This window comes from Mustela erminea, chromosome 8 (genome assembly GCF_009829155.1).
Source record: "Mustela erminea isolate mMusErm1 chromosome 8, mMusErm1.Pri, whole genome shotgun sequence".
Classification (NCBI taxonomy): Eukaryota; Metazoa; Chordata; class Mammalia; order Carnivora; family Mustelidae; genus Mustela; species Mustela erminea.
In genome coordinates, this window is record NC_045621.1 from 13,955,999 (window position 1) to 13,973,378 (window position 17,380).

Here is a 17,380-nt window from a genome sequence, read left to right on the forward strand (position 1 = left end):
TTCCTGCATTGTCTAGAATGTCACCAGTGCTACTAAGCAGGACATGTGGGTGCCTTTAAGACAGGTTTGCAGACAGGAATATGTAAAGGGACAAAGAAAGGAACATGAAAGAGAAAGAAAAGGTAAAAAAAAAGGATTGGAAAAAAGAAGTGCCTGTGTAGGGCAAAGATATAGTACTGGCAAGAATTATTCTAACTCTGCTGTGAAGTGTGTAAACCTGGCGATTCACAGACCTGTACCCCTGGGGATAAAAATATATATTTATAAAAAATAAAAATTAAAAAAAAAAAGAATTACTCTAACTCCCCCTGGCCTTACCAGTGCCCTGGGTATTCTGTCAATTTACCTCCTTATTCTCACTATCTAAAGAGTGGGGTTTAGTAGGAACTGAACAAATATTTAGGGACAGTTTGGGTGAGAATATCCATAATGGTCTGATGGAGACCCTATTCCTTTTAGTGTCCTTTCATGGAAGACTAGATGTGCATGTTTAGAAGTTCCCTTTTAAAGGATTGTCAGATAAGATTCTGTAAATGCTTTGAGGGTAGGGGATAAGGGAAATCTGAGCACAATGGAAAGGATGAATTAAGGATTTCGTTGTTTTTAGATATGTATTAAGAATGGTCTTTTGAACAGTGCTAATTTCATAAAGCCTTGTCCAGTAAGGCATGTTTTCCTCTACCCTATCTCTCAATCTCAAAGCTTTTCTTTCTGCTCTGTTCCTACCTTAGTGCATCTTTTATTAAGTCTGGCCTTCTTGGCTGCTAGCTATTGCCTCTGCTGCCAAAACATTGGAAACAGCAAGAGGATATGCAACTTTTCATTTGTCAACTTCGTTTAATATTTTTCTCTTGCCAACAAAATTGGGTACTTTAAAAATACTAAGTATAACTGAAAAACCAAATGTTTACATTTGTGGAGTATTTCTATGAGCTTAGTAGGGATTACCTATATTGATCTTTTAATTATTATGACTCCCAGACTCATTGCAAGGAAAAATAACTGCATTTGTTATCTAGAAAAGCAACCCTGAATTAATTTCATGTGCATCCCAACAGCATGGTTAAATCTTCAAAACATTATTGAAAACAAGAAGCAAGGTGTAAAAATTCCATTTATATAAAATTCAGAAATAGGCATTAAAAAACCTCAAACCTAAGCAATCAGAGAATGTAATACTATTAAGAAGGGCAAGGAAATTATTACTCAGTAGTCAGCATAGTGCCTATTGCTGGGGAGGAGAAAGGCTGTTAAGACCAAAAGGGGCACGTAGGTGATTTTTAGGATCCTGAATATTCTATTTCTTGGCGTAGCTACATAAGTGTTTATTTCATAATAATTCACTGAACCGTACATTTGTATTATAAACACTTGTGCATATGGGATTTTTTTTGTAAAAAAAAATAGTTTAAAAGATTGGAAAACAACTGTGGGAAAAACTAGAAAATAGAAATTTAATAGAAAAAAGCTAATTCTCTTTACATATCTATCTTGCTTTCCTTATAAGATTGAGGACATTACTATCATAATGAAAAGAATATTAAATGGGGGGAGTTGTCTGTACAACACAACTCATATTTTATTTTCTAGTAATAAGCAAATGACTGGAAGATATAAATTCCACTTTTATACTCACATTATTTCATGGTCACTTTCTGAGAACAATTGTCTCTAGTATGAATTCTGGATTTAAAAGTATCATTTATAGACAGGAAAATTGACTCGGGATCTCCGAGTGATTCATCTCTTAGGTTTGATTTTGTATTGTGGGATTTTAATTGATTGAACCACCCAGGCATTCCTGTATTGTGAGATTTTAAGTTTTGCTTTATTTAATTTTATTTTAAATAATGAATATTGCATAGTTAGATTTCAGTTTTTCTTGTGTTAATTTAGTTTGTTGCTTTCTGAGAAGTATTCAATGATTATTTTTCAAAACTATTGCAGAGTAACAACCTTTATGTTTTATCATATCTATGTATAAAGGTAAAAAATAAAATCTCAATAGAATATAGGCAATTAGGCCCGGCAGAATTATATCAAAAATATTTAGTGGTATATTCTTTATACTCTGATAGACTTTACTTTTTTAATTGTAGCATGGTCTAGAGATTAATCTTTATCTTCCATTTTCTTGTATTTACTAAAAATTCTATATGTATTTACTTAAATCCTGTTTTTAATGACTTTATTTAATAACTTTACTCCAATGAAATATAATTAATTTTGTTACTTTTAATTCATTCTTTAATGAAGGAAATAAAATGCTAAAATTCAGTCCCTTCTAATCCCAGAACAGCTCTTTTAAAGAAATTATAAATACAAAGCTAGAAGTTAAGAAGGATAAGCACTGAAGGTCTTTCCTGTGTTTTCTTGTCAGTCCTCCCTCCTCCAACCTTTTTTTGGTTTAACTTAGATTGTTTCTCTTTCTCTTCTTTTCCTTAGTTTTCCACTGTTGCTTTTATAATTCTGCCATAAAATGCCTGGACTCAGGCATTTTAGAGCATGAACTGTTTTATTTATTGTTGTTATTTATTGTGTTTCTTACAAGCAAGGTCTATTCACAGTAATTAATGTGGCAAGTTAAATTTAAAGTAGTCCTAAATATTCAGTATCACATGCCAACTTAGAAAAAAACAAGAAATCTGCCTCCTCTCCATTTGCTTTTTAGACATTAAACATTAACATTAATCTGATTATGATTACTATATAGTTACCATTCCAAACATATTATTTAAATCAACATTGTTTATTCTTTGTAAAAATATTTGTTTAAAACATTGATCTGCACAGTATATCATCAGTACAGAAAAGATACTTAGGAATCTGAATTGTTTTGCTAAGGAATTCATTTAACTTTGATCACATCAATTGTTTTGATTTTAAAAGTTTTTCTCTGCTTTTATGAATAAATACATTGCTTTTAAAAAAATGTTTTTAAACCTAATCCCTAATTTGCCTTTCCACGCACAGTTGTAAAAGATTAAGGAGCCAACAAACCACCAGTGTGTTATATTTAAGATTTCCTTTGTTGCTGCTGCACATGCAACAATGTTATTCTTTCTTTGACACAGACCCAGACAAAGGCTGAGTGTAGCAAGGAAGCAGACAGCACGCCTCCAGTAGTGGCCCCTGCCTGGCTCCAGGATTTGTAAACAGAAACATCCCAGGCTCCAATGAAGCAGACAGCGGTTCCCTGTCTGTTCTGCATTCAGGAAGCACTTGCTTGCATAAACCCAGTCACTGCACACAGACATACATAGCTGTGTTTACATTTGGCTGAGTATTTAATTGAAAAAGCTAATAAGGAGGAAGACAAGGGTTTAATTTATTAGAGCTAGAGGAACAAGACAATTTCAGGTATGGCATATACTGTATATGTAGCATATATGTTTAAAAGAAAAAGATTTTATAAAGAAACAAAAAACAAAAGGAGTTTTATGGTCAAAAGCCTCTTTTGTTGCACACATATGTGAATAAACATATTAAAATATTTTTCCTGGCAGTTTTCCTGGGATCTCATTGGTTTAGACTATATAATGTATCCTGAGAAGATTTTTACTTGAAATATTTAACCATTAATGTGGTTTTTAACATGTTTTAAAAATCTGTTTTAACGCGTTTGTCATCATCATTGTTATATAAATTAATAATTTCTGTCTCAGATTTGGGGTTAATAAATATTTTTATGTAAAAGTGATGTTAATTTTTTTGTGTGGTAAATTTAAGATTAAGAGCAAAGAGAATACAAAAAAAAAACTTTAGAAGCCTCATACAGAATTTTGGAATTAGAAAGACCTTAAAAGTTACCTAGTATAACCACTTTTCAAAAACTAGTTTAATTCATTTTAATAACAAACTTACAGGAAAACAACATTAAAAACATGTACTTGCATAGAGGACAACTCAGAAAAATATAGTGAATGGATGGACTCTACTGTATGATAAAAATGCTACAAACACCACTTAGTTCTTGCCAATAAGAAATTTACTTGTTCTTTCAAAATCCAAATGCTGGCACCATCCAGAAACATTTGCAGGTTTATTTATAACTGTTATAAAATTAAACTGCTGAAACTCGGTCAGTGAAACTATTTGACTTATCTTAATGCTTTCTGTCCCCTCACTTATATTAAAAATTCACATATAAATAAAAATGGAAAAACTACAGTACTGGTTTCTGTTCCCTATTTTTCTACTCTCAATTATGTACTTGTGTAGGTACCTTTTGACCCTTTGTGGAAAGATGTCTAACATTAGAACTACAAATGACAGGAAGGAAGGAAAAAAAAGTGGATTTTTGTTATTGTTTTTGAAGATGAAATGTTTCCTCTCATAGTAGATTCTTTTTTTGTTTTTTTTTTTTTTTAAGATTTTATTTATTTATTTGACAGAGCACAAGTAGGCAGAGCAGCAGGCAGAGGGAGAAGGAGAAGCAGGCTCTCCACTGAGCAGAGGGCCCGATGTGGGGCTCCATCCCAGGACCCTGGGATCATGACTTGAGCCGAAGGCAGCTGCTTAACCGACTGAGCCACCCAGGTTCGCGCATTCTCCATACCTGTGGCATACTACTTTGGCATAATTGTTACACTTTGGTATGGATAGCACACAGGTTGGTGTCTTCAAAAAAATAACAAAACAGGCCTTGATTGCCTACTGCAAAGCACCAGTCATTAACTCTACTCTGGAAGTGCAGATTTGTTTTGTTTTGACATCCTTTGCAGTTTCCCACACCAAATGTTGGAAAGGAAGACTGGGAGTCGGAATTTCATTGGAATTCTAATAACATCTGATTTCATGGACTATTACGGTACCAAGGCTATAACAATGAAGTAAGATTCTTCACTATAAGCAGCCCATATAGATGCTACAGAATTTTTGTATTAAATATAAAATTTCTAGTATAATTTTTAAGAAAAATCTTAGACTTTTTAGTCTGTTTTCTTATATTCTTTTATAACAAGTTAGTCCAAGTTATTAAAAAAATAGTAGATCAAGTACATAACAACATCAAAAAGAGCAGGCAGAGGATAAGATGGAAAAATTGGAAATAAGATGCAAATTTTAGAAAAACTCAATGGTCTGAGAGTCCCTAATACATTCTAAGAATTATCACTATAGGCTAATTGATAATTCAAAATTATACCTAGTCATGCAAAAAGAAATGTGGTTTAATATATCTACTTTAAGAAGGCAGAAAAATGTGTATTTTTCAGAGCATTTTATACAAAATATTACAAGTTTAAAAATGTATTTAATTGGGGTGCCTGGGTGGCCTAGTGGGTTAAAGCCTCAGCTTTCGGCTCAGGTCATGATCCCAGGGTCCTGAGATCAAGCCCCGCATAGAGCTCTCTGCTCAGCAGGGAGCCTGCTTCTTCCTCTCTCTCTCTGCCTGCTTCTCTGCCTACTTGTGATCTCTGTCTGTCAAATAAATGAATAAAATCTTTGGAAAAAAAAAAGTATTTGATTGCAGATAGTCACTGGCCTCTTTTCCAGCAATTTTGCCTCTTTACTAATAATTTTTCAGTGATGCTAATGGTCGAGGGAAATCGTCCCTTTTGGAGGATGGATGAAGACAATGAGCTTAGTTTTGAGTATGTTGTTTATATATATCTAGAATGTTCAGTAGGAAAAAAAATATTCATTAGGAAGAAAACTACATTTGTTAAAGAACCTCTATATGTACATGAGTTGATTAGGGCGTTATTTAATCCACATATTTCAGAGATCAGTCCAGCTGTTGCATCTGCAAATCAAAGAGATTTTCCTGGTACACGTTTCTTCCTCCACAGCTGAACAGTTGAGTCAGGTGGAAGGCAGAGACTTTTTCTTTGTTCCGTTTTAAAGATTATTCAAAGCTTTTTAGTTTCAACTCCTCACCATTGGTTTTGGTAATCCATATTTGACTCTTCCCTAGTTCCCTACTTAAGGATGTCTTCAGTTAGGCAAAATGTAGAATGTAGTACCTCACATTTCTGTTACAGTAGTTTTTCTCATGGATTATCTGTATATGACATGCACAGGAGAAGAGATCATTCAAGGCTATCTTACCTTTAATTTCAAATAAAACCAGCACTTACATTCTTATGGATACCAACTCTTTATTAGCTGTATCATTTGCACATATCTTTTCCCATTCCAAAGGTTGCCCTTTAGTTTTGTTGATTGTTTCCTTTGCTGTGAAGTTATCTTGATGAAGTCCCATTAGTTCATTTTTGCTTTTGTTTCCCTTGCCTCAGACCTGTCTTGTAATATGTTGCTCCGGCTGATATCAGAGAGATTGCTGCCTGTCTTTTCCTCTAGGATTTTGATGGTTTTCTCTCTCACATACAGGTCTTCCATCCATTTTGAATTTATTTTTGTATATGGTATAAGATAGTGGTCCAGTTTCATTCTTTTGCATATGGCTGTCCAGTTTTCCCAACACCATTTATTAAAGAGACAGTCTTTTTTCCATTGGACATTCTTTCCTACTTTGTCAAAGATTAGTTGACTGTATAATTGTGGTTCTATTTCTGGGTTTTCTGTTCTGTTCCATTGATCTGTGTGTTTGTCTTTGTGCCAGTACCATATATCTTTTTTTTTTTTAAGATTTTATTTATTTATTTGACAGGCAGAGATTACAAGTAGGCTGAGAGGCAGGCAGAGAGAGAGAAGGAGGAAGCAGGCTCCCCGCTGAGCAGAGAGCCCGATGCGGGGCTTGATCCCAGGACCCTGGGATCATGACCTGAGCTGAAGGCAGAGGCTTTAACCCACTGAGCCACCCAGGCGCCCCAGTACCATATATCTTGATCACTACAGCTTTGTAGTATAACTTGAAGTCCAGAATTGTGATGACTCTAGCTTTGCTTTTCTTTTTTAAGATTGCTTTGGCTATTCAGGGTCTTTTGTGATTCTGTAAAATTTTGAGATTGTTTGTTCTAGCTCTATTGAAAATGCTGGTGGTATTTTGATAGCGATTGCATTAAATGTGTAAATTGCTTTGAGTAGTATAGGCATTTTAATAATATTTATTCTTCCAATCCATGAGCTTAGGATGTTTTTTTCATTTCTTTATGTCATCTTCATTTTTTTTTCCTCTTTCTTTTTTTTAAAAGATTTTATTTACATAGGTGTGTGAGAAAGAGAAAGCATTAGCAGTGGGGAGGGAGAGAGACAGACAGAATCCCTGCTAAGGAGGGAGCCCAATTTGGAACTTGATCTTAGGACTCTGGGATCATGACCTGAGCTGAAGGCAGACACTTAAACCGATGAGCCACCCAGGTGCCCTTTGTGTCATCTTCAATTTCTTTCATAAGTGTTTTGTAGTTTTCAGAGTACAAGTCTTTTACCTTTTTGGTAGGTTTATTCATAGGTATCTTACAGTCTTGGGTGTAATTATAAATGGAATTGATTCCTTGGTTTCTCTTTCTGTTGCTTCATTATTGGTGTATAGAAATGCCACAGATTTCCATACATTAATTTTGTGTCCTGCATCTTCGTGTATCATTGGTGGTTCGTGCTGAATTCGTGTATCAGGTCAAGCCATTTTTTGGTGGAGTCTTTCGGGTTTTCTATGGAGTATCATGTTGTCTGAAAATAGTGAAAGCTTGACTTTTTGCTTGCCAGTTTGGATGCCTTGTATTTATTTTTGTTGTCTGATTGCTGAGGCTAGGTCTTCTAGTACTGTGTTAAATAACAGTGGTGAGAGTGGACATCCCAGTCTTGTTCCGAACCAACCCTGGAGGAAAAGCTCTCAGTTTTTCCCATTGAAGATTATATTAACTGTGGGTCTTTGGGTCTTTCATATATGGCCTTTCTGATGTTGAGATATGTTCCCTCTATTTCTACTTTGTTGTTTTTGTTTTTGTTTTTAAGATTTATTTATTTTAGAGAGAGAGAGAGTGCAAGCAGGGGTATCAGTAGGGGAGAAGGAGAGAATCTCAAGCAGACTCCCACACCATACAAGGCTCAATCCCATAACCTGGAGATCATGATCTGAGCCAAAATCAAGAGTAGGATGCGTAACTGACCGAGCCAGCCAGGTACCCCTTGCTGGGGGCCCCTGGGTAGCTCAGTCAGATAAACAGCCTACTCATGGTTTCAGATCTCAGGATCCTGGGATCCAGCCCTGTGTAGGGTTCCATGCTCAGCGTGGAGTCTGCTTCTCTCCGTGTTCCTCTGCCCCTCCCCCTGCTCTCTATCTCTTTCTCTCTCTCAAATAAATAAATCTAAAAAAAAAAAAAAAAAAAGAATGGATGCTGTCCTTTGTCAGATGCTTTACTGCATCTGTTTTGAGAGGGTCATATGGTTCTTACCCTTTCTTTTAATGTGGTATATCACATTGATGGATTTGCAAATATTGAACCACCCTTGTAGCCTAGGAATAAATCTCAGTTGATCATGGCGAATGATTCTTTTAATGTACTTTTGAATTTGATTTCCTAGTATTTTGTTGAGAATTTTTGCATCCACATTTATTGCCCTGTAATTTTATCTTATTAGTGTAGTCTCTGTCTGGTTTTGGAAACATGTAATGTTGGCCTGATAGAGTGAGTTTGGAAGTTTTCCTACCACTTCTGTTTTTTGGAACAATTTGAGAAGAATAGGTATTAACTCTTCTTTAAAATGTTTGATAGAATTCCCCTGGGAGGCCTTCTATGTATGTTCTTATGAAGCATATTTAAATCACACCGTCTACAACTTTTTTTTATGGTTCAACTACCCTTTTTAAGACTGGGTATAGCTTTTCTCATCTTTTTAGTGATTTAAAGTTTCCTTTTAGTAGTAGAATAGATATAATAACTACAAAATATATTGAATTCCATTGTAGAATAAAATAGCTTTTTTGTTTAGATTGCTGGACCCTGTTTTTTTATGGGTGCTATCCATAAAGAATTTGATTCCATTATTTATTTTAAAGGTAGTGCCATGCTCATTAATTCTACTGAATAAAATACGAATCTTTTGCAGGAGGGAAAATTGTGTATTTTGGATGTCAGTTACTGTTTTGTAATCTGGAGATGTCATTTACAAAGCCTTTGACTTAGATAATGCTGAACAGGGTGCTATTTGAATAGGCATACACATGAGAAGCAGTTCTTGATTTACAAAAGCATTTATTCCTTTTGGAATCTGTTGTTTGCAGTATTCTTGGTGGCTTCATGATAAGCCCCAAGCTTCTGATAATAAACAATATCCCAGACCTTTTGGTTTCATATCAAGCTGATCTATGATTTTTCAACAGCCCACAATTATACAAAACTGTTTAAGTGTGCTTAAGAGCATTTTTTAAGTGGTTTTATCTCCTTCTCCTTATTTACTTCTGTAGTTCATTCTGGAGAAATCATTTGATTATCCTATGTTGATGATACCTCTAGGATTTAGATAGCCCTGTGCATTTGATTTACTATGTGCCTGTTTTAATAATCTTATCTTTTAATATTTTGGAATAAGGAGCAAGCAGAGAATAATAGCTTATCTTTTGGGTAAACCTTCTGGCCATTTAATATGAAGTACGATTCAAAGATGACAATATGAAATTGCTCTGAAGTTGATAAGATGCCTGTGGCATGTTTGTATTTTGTAGACAAGGGAAAGTAAGTTGAAAACTATCATTTTATTCTGCAGTTTGTTTGGCATAGAGTTTAAGGAGGATTTTTGTTTCTTTAGTATATCTTATGTTATCAGATACTAGAATTTCTAAACTCAGACTTTAAGGGGAGCTGGGACACCAAAAATATGTGAGTATGTGTTGGAAGATAATTCTTTTTTTTTTTTTTTTTTTTTTTTTGAGTATCATTCACACACAATATTCCACGAGTTTCAGGTGTTCAACATAGTGATTTAGATAATTCTTCCGTGGTAACAAAGCAGGAACATTTTGTATCCCACTAACAAAAAGGACAACTCATACATAGAAACTGGTCCTACACTGTGGGCCCTTAGGGAGCAAGAGGTAAGCTCTTTTAAAATGATGGTGGTTGTCGAGCTCTGCATTGGGCTCTCTGCTCAGCAGGGAGCCTGCTTCCTTCTCTCTCTCTCTGCCTGCTTCTCTGTGATCTCCGTCTGTCAAATAAATAAATAAAATCTTTTTAAAAAAATAAATAAAATAAAGTGATGGTTGTTGTGATGCCTGGGTGGCTCAGTCATTTAAGTCTGACTTCGGCTCAGGTCATGATCCTCAGGGTCCTGGAACTTACCCACATATTGGGCTCCCTGCTCAGCGAGGAATCTGCTTGTCCTTCTGCCCCCTCATCCTTGCCCCCACCCTGCTTGTGCTCGCTGTCTCTCTCAAATAATTAAATAAAATCTTTAAAAAAAGATAGTTGTTGGTTTTTTCTGCCTAGAATAAAAATAGTGCATATTAATTGTAGAAAATTTAGAAAATATATTTACAAAAATCGCTCAAAGTCTTTAACATGTTAGTGCATTTCCTTTTAGTCTTTTTCTGTGCATAAGTATTTTATGGTAAAACATATATAAAACATAGTTTAACATAAAATATCATTAAACCCATGTCAAGAAAGAGAACATCCCAGATAACCCCTGTGTTGTATCTCTTCTTAATCACAACTCCTATTTCCTTCATAAAGATAGCTATTACTCTGACCCTTAGTGATAATCATTTCCTCACTTTTCTTTATAGCTTCTCTGTTTTCTATTATATCCCCAAGTTTAATGTAGTTTAATAGTTCCATTTTTTGAACTTTGTATCAGTTAAATCATAGCGTCCTCTCTGGTCTCTTGATCCTTCACACAATACGGTGTTTTAAAATTTGTGCTATTGAGTAAAGCTATAATTCTTCTGGCAATTTTTGTTTTTTTTTTTTCTTTTTAAAAATATAATGAATGCAAGTCACTTCCATTGCTATGTAGTATTCTATTGTGTGGCTATACCATAACTTACTTTTCCATTCTCTTGCTGATAAATATTTGGGTTGTTTCTAATTTTTGTATACTATGAATAAATCAGTTATGAACATTCTTGAACATATGTCCTAGTTCACATGAAATTTTCCAACGTATATAACTAGGAGTAGAATTGCTTAGTCATTGTGTATATGTATCTTCAGCTCTAGTAAGTAATGTTAAACTGTTTCCAAAGAAGTTGTGCCAATTTGGACTACAAGCAAAAGTATATGAAAGTTCTCTGCCAACACTTTTGCTCATAGTAATTTTTCATGGGGTTTAAAAAAGGGAATTAAAAATATAATCCATCACTACCAAATAATTGGGAGGGTTGGAAAAATATTCCAGTGTCTTTCTGCTGCCCAGGAAACAGATGGGCAAGAGCAAATTGTCTAAAATAAGATCATAGAAATAAACACAAAGGTGTCACTAATTATCTTAAATGTAAATGGATTAAGCAATCCAGTTAAAAGACAAAGATAATTGGATTGATTTTAAAACATGAAGATAAACACCATATACACAAATTAACTCAAAATGGATTGGTAACCTAACTATAAAAAGCTAGAAACATAGAACTTTTAGAAAAAAACATGGGGTATATCTTAATAACCTTGGATTTAGCAGTGAATTCTTACGTATAACACCAAAATTCAAACAACAAAAGAAAAAATGAACAATGTGGATATCATCAAAATTAAAAGTTTTTGTGCCTTAAAACACATATCAAGAAAGTGAAAAGATAGGCTATATGTTACAACATGGCTGAATCTTGAAAACATGCTATGTTAAAGGAAATAAACTAGACACAAAAGAACAAATATTACATGATTCCACTGATATGATATATTAATAGCAGGCAAATTCATAGAGACAGAAAGTAGATTTGAGATCTGGGGGCTGGAAGAAGGGGAGAATAGGGAATTATTTTTTAATAGTTACCAAGTTCTCATTGGAGTGATAAAAATATTTTGAAAACAGGTAGTGATAATGATTGCACAGTGTTGTAAATGTTATTGATGCCACTCTTTTTACAATTATGGAGTGGTTAAAAAGGTAAATTTTATGTCTTATATATTCCTCACAATTTTTAAAAATCAATAATGTAATATTTCAAAAACCATTGATTAAATACTTTAAATTTTTATTTATTATTTATTTCCTTTTTTGGAGAGGGGGAAGATGGGGTAGAGAGAGAGGGAGAATCAAGAGAATCTTAAGCAGGCTCCACACCCAGCGCAGAGCCTGACATGGGGCTTGAAATCACGACCTGAGCCAAGACTGAGTTACACGCTTGCCCAACTGAGCCACCCAAGCATCCTGAATTATACACTTTAAATTAATGAATTGTATGTTGTATGAATTATATGTCAACAAAATATTTTTAAAAGACTAATAAGCCTACTACTGTTTAGTTATAAGAGATACATCTAACACATAAGGATACAGAAAGATAAACAATAAGTTGATGGAAAAAATATTAGCTATATTAGTATCAGATCAAATGGACTTTAAGAAAAACATTACCAGAGACAAGGAGGGTCACATTTTAAAGACAGATATTCATTTAACAGGAAGATAGGACAATTGAAAATTTGTATACAGCTAGCAATATAGCTTTGAAATATATGAGCCAAAAATGGATACAACTAAAAAAATAAAGTCTTAATTATAATAGATTTTAACACAACTTTCTAGTAATTGATAAGCAGTCAAAAATTTAATAAACAGATATGCCCTACTCAGTTAACACACAGAAAGATGTTCACAAGCTTATTTTTAAAGGCAATGAAGTATAAACAACAGAAATTGGGGTCTTAAAGAATTCTTAATGATATAGGACAGTGTTAATTGAAAAGAACCAGACCACAAAGTTGGATTTAGTAATTCCAATCTTGTTTAAAGTATTATCTGTAGATTGGAAAAATACTTTATCGTTGATTTTAAACACTTTGACTAGGATGTACATCAGTAAGATTTTCTTTGCATTATCCCTGCTTGGGGTTCACTGATCTTAAATCTATGGTTGGTTGTCTTTCATCAGTTTTGAAAACATTTTGTGCATTATCTCTTTGAGTGTATCTTCTATACTATTTCCTGTCTCTCCTACTGTGTTTCTAATTAATGTATATTAGGCCATTTGATACTGTCTTATAGATACTGGATTCTCTATTTTTTCCTCTCTCTTTCCTCTTTGTGATATAATTTGGATAATCTGTTGATGTGTATTCGAATTTGTTGATTCTTTTGTCAGTGGTATCTTTTCTGCTGATAATCACATCACAAGAATTCTTTAGGTCCACTACCATGCATTTAATTCCTAACAATTCCATTTGGCTTTTTTCTAATTTCTCTATCTTATCTGACATTTTCCATCTGTTCATTCATGTGTCCACTTTTTCCACTACCATTTTTTTTTTTAAGATTTTTGTTTATTTGAGAGAGAGAGAGAGAGAGAGCACATGAGCGGGGAGGAACAGAGGGAGAGGATGAAACAGAGTGCCCGCTAAGAAGGGACCCTGGTAATGTGGGGCTTGGTCCCAGGACCCTGAGATTGTGACCTGAGCCAAAGGTAGATGCTTAATTGAGTGAGCCACCCAAGCAGCCCTCCACTGTATTTTTAACACACTTTTCATAGTTTTTTTTTAAGTCTCTGATACTTTCATCATCAGTGGTTGTTTCTGTTGAGGACTTCCTTTTTTGACATTGAACCATATTTTCTTGCTTCTTCACATCTTTTGACTTCTGGTTGAATAATGAACATTGCAGATAAAAGAAGAATAGAGTGTAAAATAAATATTATTTATGTTGAGAAAAGGATACACCCTGTTTTGTCAAGCTACTATAATGAGGGGCTAAATGAACTCTGTTAGCTGAGCTTTATCTGGGCTTTGTTGTTACCTCAGTTTGATTCATTTCATTATAGGTTTCAAATGCTCTGAGGGCAGAATGCCTACAGAGGGCACCTCAGTAGGATTTGATATCAGTGCTTAATAGGATTTCTCTTAGCTCTCCTTTGCCTTCACTCTTTGGTAAGCCCTATACTCTGGCACTTCAGGAAAGAGCTTTCTCAACTTTAATAGCCCTTACCCAGCCACAGGTGGACCCTGTTGTAATCAGTGAAAGCCTGCATGCCCACAAGGTTTACGTTAGCTCTCTTGACCTATTCTCAGGCTTTAGCAGGCCTTTTGTACCTACACATAATGGGGTTCTCTCAGTTTTCGACTGTGACTACTTGGTAGAGGCCTATAGAAAAGAGTTCGTAGGTATCTGCAAGCTCTTTTGGTGTTCACAGTCCCTAGGTGTTCTTAGTTATCTGCTATCCAGTACTCTTATGCCTTAAGAATTTGTTAAATGTTTAGCTGTTCCCTTCTACCCACATCTGTGGGTGGTGTCCTCTTCCACTAACTGCATTACCAAGGATAAAAGCAGTTTTAGGTCTCTTCTGTCTTAGAAAGGGGTTGTCACATACTAGCATCTTAATATATTGGCTTCTTTGTGTCCTTAGCTCTTAATGAACTTTAAAGAAAAAGCCATGATTTTGTAGGCTTATTAGGTGTCTTGGCTTATTATTAGGGTGGAAATAAAATTTGTTTGCATCTTTTTACACCCTAAACAAAATTAGAAGTAACTTTTTTCACATTTTAACATATGATGTATTACTTCACCCTATAAAACTTATGTCGACACAAAAATCTGTATACGAATGTTTATAGCAACTTTATTCATAGCTGCCAGAATTGGAAGAAACCAAAGTGTCTTTCAGTAGGTGAGTGGATAAATGCTGGTACATCCATGCCATGGGATATCATTAGCTGATAAAAAGCAGTGAACTATTCAGCCACGAAAAGACATGGGGGAAATTTATATGCATATTGTTGAGTGAAAGAAGGTAGTCTGAAAAAGCTACATAGTGTATTATTTCAACTATATGACATTCTGGAAAAGGCAAAACTATAGACGCAGTAAAAATATCGGTTGCCAGAGTCTAGTGGGAGCTGGAGTTGAGGAATGAATAGGTGGAGCACAGGACACTTTAGGTTAGCAGAACTACTCTGTATGATACTGTATTGGTGAATACATGGCATTATGCATCTGTTAAAACCCATAGAACTATACAGCACAAGGAGTGAAAGCTAATGTAAACTATGGACTTTAGTTAGTATATCAATAGTGGTTCATCAGTTGTAACAAATACACTACACTGTATCAGTCTGCTCCAGCAGCCATAAGGGAAGAAAAATAATTTTTCTTCTACCATTCTAGGTTCTTCGCTGAAGGTGTCATGTCCCCTATACCACCATAATGAAAAGACAGTGTAACAAGAGAAAAAGAGGTTTAACAACATATACACTTTCTGCATACATGGGACATACCCAGGAAAACTGAGTAATTCCCTAAAATGGCCCAAGTCGCCACCCCAAATATTATCTCTAGTTAAACCAAAGGAAGGGGGGTGGAAAGGAGGTTAAGGTAAGACCAGTTATGGTAGGTTACTAGGAAAAGCACAGTAAACAAGTATATGTTTGCTGTGCACATTTAAGTCCATGCCTTCTCTATTGATGAAGGTTGCTAGAGTTTTAGTCATTTTCCTCTTTAGGACAGAGAGGGAGATACCTTACAAATGGAGATTTTCCTTATAAATGTAAATGTCTCTTACAAAAGGGCAACTTCTTATTTTTCAGAGTTTCTTCGGTGTTCTTAAAAATACCCAGCTCAAGATAGTCATGCTTATTTTGGGGGTACTGTATTCTGCTATCCCTCACAGCCACAACAAAATAGAATTGACCGTGTTGCTTAAACAACAGAAATCTATTTCCTCACAATCCTGGAGGCTAGAAGTCCAAGATTTGGGTGCTACCATGGTTAGGTTATATTGAGAACTCTCTTCCTGGTGTGCAGATGGCTGCTTTTTCACTGTTTCCTCACATGGTAGAGACAGAGAGAAAGCAAGCCCTCTGATAGCTCTTCCTATAAGGCCACTAATCCTGTCATAAAGTCCCCACCCCCCTGGCCTCATCTGAACCTCATCCCAAGGGACCCATCTCCAAAAATCATCACCTTGTGGGTTAATGCTTCAACATACGAATTTTAAGGGATCACAGTTCAGTCCATAGTACATTTTGTTTATTCATTCATCAGTTTATGAACATTCATGTTTTTTTCACTTTGGGTTATTATAATTAGTGGTACCATGAAAATTCCTGTAGAAGTGTTTGTTTGAATACTTGTTTTCAATTCTTTGGGGTATGCCTAGGAGTGGAATTGCTAGGTCTTATGGTAATTCTATGTTTAAATTTTTGAAGAACTTCCAAAATGTTTTCTACTGCATTTAATGATAATTTAAATTATAATTTTTTAAATTGTAGCCAGCCCAGTGTGTGTGACTTGATATCTCATGGTAAAATGAGCTTTTATATGCAAAATTATATATAATTTTGTATGTTGGAAGTAGGTACAATTATCATTATGTTGAAGTCTATTAAAATCCAAAAAGTACCAAAGAAAAGCCAAATAACTTGCTAAATGCCACTGAGAGAGTGGTGTTGAATCAAGATTTAAAACCAAATGTGATTCCAAAGACTGTTTTCTTAAATATTCTATTATTCTGCCTGAGCTGTTCCATGATATAATAGATATTCAAATAATAAGCACAACCAACAGGTGTTTCAGTGTTGTAAATCTGTATAAGATCATTTGTGTGGTTAAAAATATATAATTTGCAATTATCACAGATTTATTATTAATTTTTCTTTAATTTCCTTTGATGCAAAAACATTGATTTGACTATATATTGACACAGGCTTTCTGTCAGTATTTAACAAACTAGTGAAAAAAGATGACTGTTTTTAAATTTGTCTTATTTTAGGTCCACCTCATTCATTTAATCGAGATGAGACAATAATCATTGCTTTGGCATCAGTCTCTGTATTAGCTGTTTTGATAGTTGCCTTATGCTTCGGATACAGGATGCTGACAGGTAAAAATATTACCTTTTTTCCTATTGTTTATTAAATACACCATTTAATAGGAATCAGTTTTCTCCTTTTTAAAAATCTCTGCGCTCCCATCCTTATCTCTTCGCAAACATTTTTCCTAGTTTTTGTGAAAAGTTAAAAAAATGTCCAAAATACCTCAGCTTCAATGATTATCACATTGATATATTATCCATAGCCCTGCTTATCACATCTGAGGTAGTGGGTTATTTTGAAATGAATCACATATATCATTTATCTGTAAAAAACTTTAGTATTATCTCTGAAATATAAGGACTAACCACAATACCATTTTTCACATCTACATAAATAAATAAGTAATTCTTTAGTATCATCAACTGTCCAGTCAGTTCTACTGAACTTTAGGTTTGATGAGCTTTTTAGGAAATCCGTACCCATTCATTCATTTGAATAACTTTAATAAAACCTTTAATGTTTCTGCAATATTTTAAACAAGGTCTGTTGTTGGAATTATCTCCCAAAATTCAACTTTA

General features: G+C 34.5%; 1 protein-coding gene across 3 annotated transcripts in view; it reads left to right on the forward strand.

The window, feature by feature from the left end:
- The window catches only part of BMPR2 (bone morphogenetic protein receptor type 2), a 207,957-nt gene that overhangs the window by 138,937 nt on the left and 51,640 nt on the right, over positions 1-17,380 (forward strand). For 2 of the 3 annotated variants that reach the window (XM_032354461.1, XM_032354462.1), the window contains one exon: positions 16,760-16,870. In XM_032354461.1, coding sequence (XP_032210352.1) covers positions 16,760-16,870 — 111 coding nt within the window. Of the gene's footprint in view, positions 1-3,732; positions 3,970-16,759; positions 16,871-17,380 lie in introns of those variants that run through there. The other variant, XM_032354463.1, reaches the window with a different exon arrangement.